The following is a 12,677-nucleotide window of genomic DNA, read 5'->3' as shown; positions in this document are numbered from 1 at the left end:
GAATATAGCTCGACCGTTCTAAGTTGGTGAAACATGGCTAACGAGACCAAATATTGAAATATCTGAAGCTTAATATTCATGGCAAAGTCATCTCTATGAACCTATTCACAGTAACCGAAGTTTCAGTAAGCCAACAAAAGAATACTTCAAAAGGCCAATATAAATCTGGGACAAGAAGTACCAGAATATAGTGTACTAGAGCAGAGTTTTCATCACTGGGGTTTGAGCCATCTTGGAAGTAGAAATACTAAATTCCTTCTTCAAGCTTTACAACTCTATTAGTTAAGCTTCATTCCATCTATCTATGGCTAATGTCGTTACCGAGCCTGCTAATTCCTGCTTCCGCTGAAAATAGAAGATTAGACCATCTTGATAAATGTCGAACTTTGTTGCCTTGTTTTAGCTTCTTTTCCACTACTACTTCTTGTGTGTTTCGAACAATATATGATAAATATATAGAACCATTTGACAATCCTTTTGGATTATCAATAGAATAAACCTAAGAATGTACAGAAAGAAGCAAAATACTGGATTAGACTCGAGGCAAAAAAACTAGAACATTACAATCCATAATTTAAAAACTGAGCAGAAGTAAAAGTTTGAGAAGAGATGAAAACAGAAGATGCAATCCAGCAACATATACTAATAATAGCAAAGGTTCGAGCATAAGCATAATAAACTCATGAAAGTATAATCCAAAAAGAAAAGGGAGGACATTCTTGTTATTTAGGAGGCTTGGTCTTCGGCCTCGGTGATGGCTTTCGTAGTTGCAGTTCCCTTTTCGGCCAACAGATCTGTGTACTCTTGATACGGGGATTTTTTAAAACTCGTCTCTTTCCAGAACTCTGGTGTCAGGAATCCGTAAGTCTTCTGGAGGCAGTCGAATGTAGCCTGCAACGTCATAATGCACAGGATTAAACCATTGAATGCAAATATGTACAAACTGAGGTTCTATACTGTACTCAAATCTCTATCAGGATTGATCATGTTCAGACTGATCAAGTCTAAGTGCCTCTAAATCTTATGATTAAATATACACACAGACAAATCATGAGAAACAGACTAAACAGTTACAGAAAGAGTTCAACTTAAGCAATGTAAATGACATTTCAGAGCAATTCACAAGCAACAATCAAAAGGAAACAACTTTCATATCTACACTCTAACTAACAGAAGAAAGATCAAACCTTGACGAAGTTTCCAAGAGTCTTAGTAGATCCCCTGGAAGACGTGAAAACATCATCAATCCCAGCGAACTGAAGCACCTTCTTAGGAACCCTAGCGGCCACAATACCAGCACCTCTGGGAGCAGGAACCATCCTCACCGTAACGGAACCACACTTCCCCGTAACCTTACAAGGAACCGTATGAGGCTTCCCAATCTTGTTCCCCCAGTAACCTCTCCTCACCGGAATCACAGACAGCTTCGCCAATATAATCCCACCTCTGATAGCAGTAGCCACCTCCTTGGAGCATTTCACACCCAAACCCACGTGACCATTCGTGTCTCCGACAACAACAAAGGCCTTGAACCTCGTCCTCTGACCGGCTCTGGTCTGTTTCTGAACCGGCATGATCTTCATCACCTCGTCTTTGAGAGTCGGACCGACGAGGAGATCGATGATCTGGTACTCCTTGACTGGGAGCGAGTGGAGGTAGATCTGCTCTAGCTTCTGGATTTTACCGCTCTGAACGAGACGGCCGAGCTTGGTCACTGGCGTCCACTTCTCCTCCTCAGTGGGACGGCCTCCGCGTCTTCCACCACGTCCTCTTGGACCGCCTCTTCCACCGGCACGGCCTCCGAATCCACGTCCGAAACCGCCACGGTCTCCACCTCGCTCGGCGCCGCGTTCTCCTCCACGTTCAGCCATTTTCGAATCGGAGAGTGTTGCAAGAGTTTGGAGTAAGCTGCGATGAGAGGGAGAGGGAAGCCCTAGCTTGCGGCGAAAGTGTGATTATATATTGTTCAGATGGTAGAAAATGAGTTAGGGTTTCTGATAGGCCTTGTCAAGGTTTGTTTGGTAGCCCAAATAGCAGAGTTAAGTTTAATGGGCTTTATTAGCCCAATAAAGTCCTCGGCCTGGTTTCTAAAATATTCAAAACTTGGTGTCAGTTGAAAGTTGAAAAAGCAGCCAATGGAATTGAAAAGAGCTGCCTATGAAGAAAGACATAAGAAAAGAGAAAATAGCAAACAGTGTGATTGGATGTCATTTTTAGAGTGTGAAGAAAGCCAAAAAAAAAAACTACCAATGGAACATAATCTACGTCTCGTGTCTTTTCATCTTTGAAAAAGCTATTCACACATATTGAGTGTGAATGGATGTCATTTTTATAGTGAAAATTTAAAGAGAAAAACTATTTATCCTTGGTTACTCAAAAAATTTACAGTCAAATAAAACATGCTAAAAAAAAAAAACATGTTTTTGCTTATTTTTCTGATTATTATTCAAATGGAACATGTTTTACTTATTTTTCTAGTTACTATTCAAATGGAGAAAAATGAAAGCATATTTTTTTGTCAACAATGAAAACGCATCTTATTTTTACATATACATTAGAGTAAAAACATTTGCTCTCAATATTGCTCTTTCTCCTTTTTATTCTTTTTTTTCTTTTTCATCTATTTATTTCCTCTCATTTACTCTAAAAATAATCAATCACACTCATTATGCATAGATGAAAAAATATACTGAAACATTTTGTTTTGATTCCAAAATATTTTTTAAAATATATATAAATAGGTTGTACGTCTAAATCATTAAAAATTGTTGACAAAAAAAAAATCATCAAAAATTACTATTATCTTAAAATGTTTATAACCTCTTAAATTCTATTGCCAGTGTTATTATATGTCAGCAATTGCTTCTTCTCTCTTTACAGTAGGTTCAAGCACACTCTTGTAGGCTCAAAGCCGGTCATTTTGTAGTGAAAGGAAGGTTTCTGTGAACAAGTGGTTATGGTCCCAATCCAGGTCCTACTCCACCATTACTGACACTTGTACACACAAAAGGCTTAGTCTGTGCCAAAAACAAGTGGGGTTACGCTCATGAAGAGTAACTAGCAAAGCCTCACTAAATTCTCTCACTGGATCATCATGTATTCATGGTGCTAATGAGTAACCATAGTTCTCTAATTACTCCCATATAAGATGGGAAAGGTAACATCATTGTCTGCCTTATAAACCACACACCTGTTTATTAAATATCCGTTCGGACTCAAATAAACTTGAGATGCCGTGTAAATAAATTCGTTCAGGTATTTATGTCGAATCTAATTTATATTTTACTTTTGAGTCGGTTTGGTTTAGACTTTTGGTTTTGTTTTTGTATACCCCTTGCAAGTGTATAAAAATAGGCTTTAATACGATGTAACTCGACACAGCAGATTGCTAATTCCTTATACTTTAAGAAAAGGAATTACTGCAGATTTTGAGTAAATAAGAGACAAGGCCTGATACATGCGTATCCACTTCCAAATCTAGCCAATAATACTCTGCCAAGTCAGCATTTGGATTTTTAACTGACGAGTTTACCCTTTAAAGCAGTAGCTTTCCCGTATTAGATAGGGAAGTTTATAAATTAATGTCAAAAATGTTTTCTCAGGAAATAAATATTTTTATTTTTCTAGTGAGATCTAAGCTTTGGCAGAAGAACAAGCTCTATTCTTCGTCGTCTTCTTCTTCTTCTCTCTAAACACTTTCACCGATTCTTTCTTTTTTCCCCCGGGAAGATAATGTTTTCATCCTCTTTGTGCTCACTTGTACAGTAACACTCCCTTCTTCCTCTAGATCTACTTATAAACCGAAACCATCGAAAAGTCTCCGGCAAGATTGACTTTCATCTTCCAAGTAATCTCTGTGTACGTACATGCAACATAGATCCATTTATGTATTATTCTTCTTCTTCTGTATTTAGCCTATTTGACTTTTGTTCCGATGAAAATTCTGATTATATATGTTTCCTTGTTCTATTTTTGGAACTAGCGTTATTACAAAACCCTCTTACCTGATTCTTCTTTGAAACCTCTTTGACTTGCTGGTTTTAAGAAAGGAAAACAAAACGGTTTGCTTTTAGGAATCTCTTAGGACAGAACCTACCCTTCTTGTCTGAAACGACTTTACGCTGAGATTTGTCTAATTTCTGTAAATCAATAGAGAAAGATTCTCTCTTTATTAGTTTTTATAGATATATGAGTGATCTTTTCTGACTGAAAGTTTGATCCTTGTTGATGATGATGATGAAGCAGAATCAGATTCTCCAGATGGAACTATGTCCTGTGGATAAGACCCATTAAACCAGATCGTGCCATTCAACATCTTTTCAAAAGAGAATAATCTCGTTATGATGAACCACTTGAGAGTCGAAACAGAGGATACCTTCTCGAGCCTCCTCGAGCTAGCAGCAAACAACGATGTGGAAGGTGTAAGGCTATCTATCGACAGAGACCCTTCTTGTGTAGACGAGCCTGGTCTCTGGTACGGTCGTCAAAAAGGCTCTAAATCTGTCATGGTCAACGATCTGAGGACTCCGTTGATGGTCGCTGCTACTTACGGAAGCGTTGATGTGATCAAGGCTATTCTCCCTTTGACTAACGTGAACCGAGCTTGCGGGAACGATCAGACCACCGCGCTACACTGCGCCGCCTCTGGTGGAGCTGTTAACGCTGTGCAAGTGGTTAAGCTGCTTCTTGCAGCTGGAGCTGATTTGAATGCTTTGGATGGTGATGGTCAGCGAGCTGGTGATGTTATCGTTGTTCCACCTAAGCTTGAAGGTGTGAAGCTGATGCTTCAGGAGCTGCTTCTCTCCTCATCTGCTTCTCGTTCTTCTCCTACTGAGTTCAAGAAAGAGTATCCTGTTCTTGATTCGTCTTTGCCTGACATCAAGAACTGTATCTACGCTACTGATGAGTTCAGAATGTATTCTTTCAAAGTCAGGCCTTGCTCTCGTGCCTACTCTCATGATTGGACTGAGTGTCCTTTTGTCCACCCGGGTGAAAACGCGAGGAGGAGAGACCCGAGGAAGTTTCATTACAGCTGTGTCCCCTGTCCGGATTTCAAGAGAGGAGATTGTAGACGAGGAGACATGTGCGAGTACGCGCACGGCGTGTTTGAGTGCTGGCTTCATCCAGCTCAGTACCGTACGCGTCTTTGCAAAGATGGAACGGGATGCGCTCGTCGCGTTTGTTTCTTCGCCCATACGCCTGATGAGCTTCGACCGTTGTACTCATCCACCGGTTCGGCTGTTCATTCCCCTCGGTCGGGTGGTGATTTTGCAGCGGGGTTAAGTCCCATGTCTCCTCTCTCACCATCATCGTCAGCTATGTCTTGGCCGCATCCGAATGTTCCTGCTTTGCATTTGCCTGGAAGCAATCTACAGTCGAGCAGGCTGAGAGCTTCTCTCAATGCGAGAGATGTTCATCAGGATGTGTTGTCGGATTACGAGCAGGAGCAGCTCCTCAACGAGTTTTCAAACTCATTAAGTTGGTCTGGTCGGATGAAGTCATTGCCTCATTCGAATCTTGATGATCTTTTCTCACCTGAAGGCGGCTCTTCATCTCCTAGGTTTACTGACTCGGCTGTTTTCTCGCCGACACACAAGTCAGCTGTCTTCAACCAGTTCCAGCAACATCAGCAGCAGCAACAGAGCATGTTGTCTTCACCAAAGAGCGTGGATCACTCGTTGTTTTCAGGAGGAGGAGGAAGAATGTCGCCTCGGAACGTGGTTGAGCCAATCTCGCCAATGAGTTCTCGTGTTTCCATGTTGACTCAGCAGCAGCAACATCGGTTCCGTAGCCTTAGCTCCAGGGAGCTTAGAACAAACACAAGTCCTGTTGTTGGTTCACCGGTTAACAACAGCTCGTGGTGGGGTTCTTCAAATGGTGAACCGGATTGGGGGATGAGCTCAGAGGAGGCACTTGGTAAGTTGAGATCATCTTCATCGTTTGATGGAGATGATGATGAGCCTGATGTGTCATGGGTGCAGTCATTAGTGAAGGAGTCTACTCCAAATGAGGCCAAAGAGAACTCAAAGAAGCCAACAACGGTTGAAGTAGTAACTGACAATGCTGGGCTTGAAGCTTGGATTGAGCAAATGCAGCTCGATCAGCTCATACCTCAGCATAACTGAGAGGCTATAGACCAATGAAGCTCATTTTTTTTAATGGTCTTGGTCTGTCTCTCTTTGTGGTAGATGTAATAATCTCTTTTCTCAGGTGGTGGTTGTAAAAGGGTAACAAGGAAGAAAAGAGGTTGAAGTTTTCATTGTTTTTTGTTTTATTTGTTTTCATTTAAGTTAAAGGGAACAAAACAAGAAAAATGCTTATGAGTTTTTTTTCTCGTATTTTCATTTTTTTTTTGAATATCTTTCTCAAATTATCTATCATGATTATTATCATTGCATTTGTTATGATGGAACCCTGAAATGAACGGGTTTGATCGGTTAGAATTAGCGTAACTTGGAGTAAATAAATAATTAAAGAGGGAATGAGTGGAAAAACTAAAAAATAAATAGTGTAATAGAGAACAGGAAAAAGTCAAACACAGTGCAACGTTTCTATTACTCTACTTAGAGCAGGAGGAAAAAATAGAACATTTTTTAAACAGTAACGAGCGATAAAGAATTAAAACATTTTCACCTGATTGGATTAGTAATAGCTGAAGTCAGAGTGAATAACTTTTCCACCTAAAATATTATCGCTATAGCGCATACATACATACAGTCACAACCGAAATTCTGCAATCTTTAATCTTTAGCTTCTCTCTTTCCCTTTTGTATTTATTTAATCTTTAATCTTCTTTTTATAATAAATCTCTTTTAAGTAAGTTCTTGTCATCTGTTAGTACATTATCTAGACCGGATTAATTTTTAATCTATTTACCGAGCTCACGTGGCTTCTCTCTTTGAACGCTTTCTTATCATTAGTTATTTGATCAGAAACAAGTAAACCAAGTCTAGTATTAGTAGCACTAACGATCGTGTTTATTTTCTTTCTGTTCACCTTTCATTTTGACATTGCGCGTATTGTGATGTTTAAGAGAGCAAATAGATTTGGGAAGAGAATAAAATAGTTGATAGTCGGCACCTTTCAGTGATCGATTTTCGGTGCATATGTTTGTTCCTAAGTAATTTTCGTTATCACCTTTCATTTTTCCATCAATATTAGATTTACCGAAAGCTTTGCGGTGATGTGATCAAACACAAAGCACAAAACTTATACGGAGTATCTCATTCGAGATAACAGCAAAACTATTTTATATTTAATTTTTTTTTAACTATTTTATGCTTTTGAGAATGTATTCATCAAAAGAAGCTTAAACAGAAGCTAATTCATTCCTTCTTCCCTTTTTAACCATTTGAACATACAAAAACTATATTGCTTAGTGGGCTCTCTCTTTAGAGAGGTCATTAGATGAGAAAACGTAACGAAGACACTGGACCTTACAAGATCCATGCGATCCTTGTAAAACATTCAAACTAATTTAAAAGACCAAGATAAATTCCACTCAAACTTTTTTTTTTGAAAAATAAAAAGTTAAATCCAGATCTATTAATTACACCGACATAACCTCTGGGTGAGAAGTGCAGCTCCGACAGACGCTCTCCTAGGTATTCATGCAGAAATTTCCGCAGCCGTGATGAACAGAACAATGTGACTTAGTTTCCGTAGCAGGAAGATCGAACCCAAAACATCCAAAGCCTGGACACTACCCACAAGACCCGCTCTGTTCCACTCAAACTTTCCCACGTAAAACATGATTAGTTTTTCAAATCTTATGCGAATAAATTATGTGGATTAAGTGAAGTTCTTTTCCCACTATAGATTTTTTATATTTTAGTATAGAATTAGCATAAAGCGATTTCTATTTGGGAGCCATTAGTAACCAAAAAAAACATAGTTCTCCACATTCTATGCATGCCAAAAAAAAAACAGCCTGAGGAAGGACAACAACATAGCGAGATGGAATTGAAAATGCTCTCGGATATTTATATCCTATCAAAAAATATATAGTTATCCACATTCTATTACAAATACATACCTCTATTACATCACAATACCTCTATTACGATAACTGAAACAAGATATATAATCAGAACACAAATAAGTACATGTACATAAACTATATAAAATATTATAGCACAACGTTAAAATCCTAATTTACAACTTTTCAATTCTCAGTTGTCCAATATGATAATTTTGGTTAATAGTATGCTATATATATTATTTTATTTTTATTTAGTGCCGTTTTCAAAAATTAGAAGTATCCTTATTTTGGTTAAGAGTTCGTAAATAAACTAAATAGAGTTTCTAACTTAGAAATATACTTTTGACCCGGTAAAAATATCGATGTAAACGCTTAAATAACTCAAAAGCCACAAAATGGAACACAAATTCAACGGCTGTCAGTATACTTACATTACATTATTGATGTAATTTCTAAATAAGTTTGTTAGAAATGGGCACTTAAAATAAACATCCCGAAAAATAACTTAACTACCTCCCGTATAAATCCCCTTGATCAGCATCTAATTCTCTTCAGACCTGCAAGAAACAAAAAAAAGCAACAAAACTACCACTAAAAAAAGAAAAAAAACCTTTCAGGTCTCAACTAGAAATGGAGATGAAGACGATTGCCTGTGGAGTTCTTTTCGCTGCTGCTTCTATGACCACCGTCATGGCCACAGATGTTGGAGCTCCGGCACCAGGACCCGCCGCAAGTGGAGCCTCCGTAGCCGTACCGGCTCTTGGCTCTTTGGTTGGAGCTTCCCTTGTGTCTCTCTTCACCTACTACTTAAACTAAATAAGGTTATACAAAAAAAAACAATTGATGTTTCTATCAATTTATACTATCTCACGGTTTTGTACGTGTAGGCAAAGTGAATAAGACGGAAGACGAAATAATTTGATTATGATCAGACAATTTTTATGTAATACATGCTGATTATAAAAATATATAACGTGTTCTTCTCTTCCTTTTTAGCATTTCCATATATTTTCCTTATCTTCATTACCATAATCTGATTTGACTACATCTTATACGCCATATATAAGACCACCATTAACGGAGGCTTCTAAAGGGGTTTTTAGTATGTTTTAAAGGTGTAGGCTTCACAAATAGGAGAATAATCGGTCACATAAATGGTGAAATAAAAATCGCTTGTGGAGGGTTTTTTTACTGTTTGCGGGTCCCACTGACACGTGGTGATCAGCGATTGGTTCGTTTTTAATTTTTTTTTTCAGACTAAAAAAAAAAAGAAAAACAAAAAAAAAGTTTTTTTAAGAAACCCTACCGATAAGCATGCTCTTGGTACCATTATTTTTTCTTTCTTTCTAAAACTGTACGCAAACAAAACATCAACGGAACTACATTATTTCAAAAGAAAGGAAATTCATCATGGGTAATATGCCAATAATCAAGATTCAACACACATAGCTTAGCGTACTATTACAAAACCGGGTTTTAAAGTACCTAAAAATGCATATTTCTAGCAATAAAAGTGTTCATAAATGTATGTATACCTGGCTCATATTCGATGCACGAGGGTTATAATATATATATATTTAAAATCATTATAAGAGTTTGTGTTTCCTTCTTTGAATTTTGTTTGTTTCAAAAAGAAAGAAATTGACAAGAGGGCGGGGGACATATCACATAATGTAGAGAAAGTTCCCCACATTGTTAAACCATCATCTTAAAAGTTGCTTTCACTATATTTTATATTATACATTTATATGCGTATATAGGAATAATCATAACTGGTGGTCCATTTATAAGAAACACGACCCATATCAGTTTCAGACAATAATGATAATTACAAGCCACCAGAAGCTTAGACCTTCCAAAGGCTATATAATAATACACATTACACTTTGTATGTGTTTGTATTTTTACTGACATTTCACATACATACACAGAGTCGAGAGAGCCCATTCACTTCGTATGTTGTTGTTGTCACCGCCTAAATATAAATGTTACTCCCTGATTCATGTCTTTTTACTTCTCTTTGTATATAGTAGTACTCCTTTTATTTCCGAAAATAATTATTTAGATACTTTTTCTTGTTCTACAAAATACTTTTATTTTAATGAATTGTACAATTTTAAAATTTTATTAAAAATATTAAAACTGATTAAATTTTACTAGTTAATATTTATTGGAAACTGTGTAATAAAATAAATAAACTAATTAATTGTAAGTATTTTATAATATTTTTAATATACATGAAAACTCTAAAAAAAAAAATTCAACAAGAAATGAGTAATATATATTCATATTATTTGTTGTGACAAATCATATGTCCTCATGTGTCTGTCGTTCTACTAGAGCCAAATGTCTGTCAATAGATATCTAATTCTTAACTTTTTAACATTGGATATATCATTATACAATCTCATTACAAATGACGATAAACTAGCTGCAACATATGTGATATTGATGAATAACTTCACGACAATTTTACGACGGAGCTTTCCTCGTAACACCCGGATCCACAGACGGTTCTACATGTACAATATCTTCGATGGATATGCTCTCTCATAACACACAATTACAAAAACAACAGCTCTGCCTGCAGTACTCTAAAATCTCTGATAAGCTTGCATCCTATAATCTACAAAAATTACATCCTCTAAGAATCGAACCTCACATCTGGTGCAGAAGTCTTTAAACCTTGACTACTAGGCCATAGTGCTTCGATAGTATTCTAATTCTTCACTTAGTATGATATTATACGTTTTAGCCTAAGCACTCACCAATTCGTTTTTGAATCGGTTAGTTTCCAAAGACCTCATATTAAATGAAATTGTACCAGATATATATTAATTAGACTTTTATTTGGTCTTAGTTATTATCCGATGTAGAATTTAAATTATTATTTACTCTAATAATCCTTTCCTCAATTCAAAAACCATGGAACCTTGGTTTCTGATAATCATGTCCTCTTTGTAGTGTAATGAATGAAGATCATATATACCGTGAGATTGATATATGTTTGGTAACTTCGATAAAGTGATGGAGAGTAATACTGATCAAAGAGGACAGTGAGGTCTTCTGTTGTTTTAACTCCACTTGCATTTGTTATAAAGCTTTTAGTTTTGGGTTTCCTCTCATTTTTTTTTTTCTGTTTTCCTCGACATAAAATAAAATATCTTTCACCATGTATTACTTTGAAGTACGTGTAAAAATAAAGCAATAAGAAACAAGATGGTGGATTAAGGTCTCAAGACAATGGAGATACCACTACAAGGGACAAACATGCATGGTTGGTTAAGGTCTCAAGACAATGGAGATGCCACTACAAGGGACAAGCATGCATGGTGGGTTAAGGTCTCAAAACAATGGATTATTAATTTATCATATCTCATCTACCATTTACCATACTTGTAACCACTATATATATGGGATGTTCTCATAAGCAAATCAATCAAGTGAATAAGATTATCCTTCTTTACTCTCTCTCTCTCTCTCTCTCTTTCTTGTTCTTCACTATGTTCTTTAATTTCTAACATGGTATCAGAGCACCAAAGCTCTTGAACACCAAACTGCTTCCGCAAATCTATTCTATTCACTTTACTCTTTCACTTGTTTGGTTTACTTTCTTCAGAATCTCTTTCATTTTCTTTTACCCAGTGGGTAATAGAAACTGTTCTTGACAATTTTTTTTTTCTACCTCCCTCTGTTCTGTCCATCTTGCTCCATTTCTAGAGAACATATCTTGGCTTCTCTTGTTTTCTCTATTGTCTTGCCTCAGAAATTCAAATTTCTTCTTGGTGCATTTTTTTTTACCCGCTGAACAATAGCAAGCAAAGATGGAGCAACACCAGCTAGTGAGGATTCCAGTCACCCTGAAGGGTCCTAACTACATTACTTGGTCGAGATTGACCAGGATAGCTCTTGGAGGAAGAGGTCTATGGGAGCACATCGCCACAAGTGAGGCCCCAAGACAAATCTCCCAAGGAGAAGATGGCAAGGAGGTTGTAGTGGTAGATGAAGGCAAATGAGGTCAGGAGGATCTCATGGTGCTGTCTATCTTGCAAGGCTCACTTGATACTCCTATCATGGAGTCTTACTCACACTGTGAGACTGCAAAGAAGCTATGGGATACCTTATACAAGGTATATGGCAACACTTCAAACCTCACCATAATATTTGAGGTTAAGAGGGCAATCAACAACTTGCAGCAAGAGGAGATGGACTTCACCAAACACCTTGGAAAGTACAGCCAACTGTGGTCTGAACTTGAGATGTTGAGACCAAGTACCACTGATCCTAGTACACTAGAAGAGAGGCGTGAGCAAGACAAGGTCTTTGGATTGCTTCTCACACTCAACCCAAGCTTCAATGATGTACTTAAACACATATTGAGAGCTAAAGAGCTTCCAAGCTATGATGATGTGTGTGCTCAACTTTGGAAGGAGCTAGGCTCAGATGGTCTCTTTGGTGGAAAAGAGGAGCTGTCTATGGCAAACAAAGCTGAGAAGATGGAGAGTGCTTCTGGCAACAAAGCACACTTCAAATCAAGAAGAGGAGGAGATAAGTCTGTGACTTGTGAGCACTGCAAGAATCTAGGCCATTCCAAAACCAATTGTTGGATCCTCCATCCTCACCTCAGACCTGCTTCAACCAACAGATACAACCAGGCCAAAGCACATGAAGCAAGAGCTCATGAAACCACAGTATC

General features: G+C 37.5%; 3 protein-coding genes across 4 annotated transcripts; 2 read left to right on the top strand and 1 right to left on the bottom strand.

The window, feature by feature from the left end:
* Positions 1 to 514: 514 nt before the first annotated feature.
* LOC106388267 (40S ribosomal protein S2-2) lies at positions 515 to 1,935 on the bottom strand. Its single transcript, XM_013828297.3, has 2 exons — positions 1,188 to 1,935; positions 515 to 891 (listed from the first exon to the last, which is right to left on the bottom strand). Exons 1-2 carry the CDS (start codon positions 1,869 to 1,871, stop codon positions 727 to 729), a joined length of 849 nt encoding a protein of 282 aa, XP_013683751.1. The 5' UTR covers positions 1,872 to 1,935; the 3' UTR covers positions 515 to 726.
* Positions 1,936 to 3,589: 1,654 nt separating this feature from the next.
* Positions 3,590 to 6,338, top strand: LOC106388264 (zinc finger CCCH domain-containing protein 30). 2 transcript variants are annotated; one of them, XM_013828294.3, is made up of 2 exons: positions 3,590 to 3,858; positions 4,246 to 6,338. In XM_013828294.3, exon 2 carries the CDS (start codon positions 4,341 to 4,343, stop codon positions 6,123 to 6,125), a length of 1,785 nt encoding a protein of 594 aa, XP_013683748.2. In that variant the 5' UTR covers positions 3,590 to 3,858; positions 4,246 to 4,340; the 3' UTR covers positions 6,126 to 6,338. The 2 variants fall into 2 exon arrangements, with proteins under 2 accessions (XP_013683748.2, XP_013683749.2); XM_013828295.3 differs by having other exon boundaries at positions 4,243 to 6,338.
* A 2,184-nt stretch (positions 6,339 to 8,522) lies between these two features.
* Positions 8,523 to 8,966, top strand: LOC106385707 (arabinogalactan protein 23). The gene has a single exon (XM_013825605.3). It carries the CDS (start codon positions 8,612 to 8,614, stop codon positions 8,795 to 8,797), a length of 186 nt encoding a protein of 61 aa, XP_013681059.1. The 5' UTR covers positions 8,523 to 8,611; the 3' UTR covers positions 8,798 to 8,966.
* The last annotated feature ends 3,711 nt before the right edge of the window (positions 8,967 to 12,677 follow it).

The sequence above is a fragment of the Brassica napus genome, chromosome C3 (assembly GCF_020379485.1).
Source record: "Brassica napus cultivar Da-Ae chromosome C3, Da-Ae, whole genome shotgun sequence".
In the NCBI taxonomy this organism is placed as follows: Eukaryota; Viridiplantae; Streptophyta; class Magnoliopsida; order Brassicales; family Brassicaceae; genus Brassica; species Brassica napus.
This window is presented reverse-complemented; position numbering and strand designations above follow the sequence as displayed.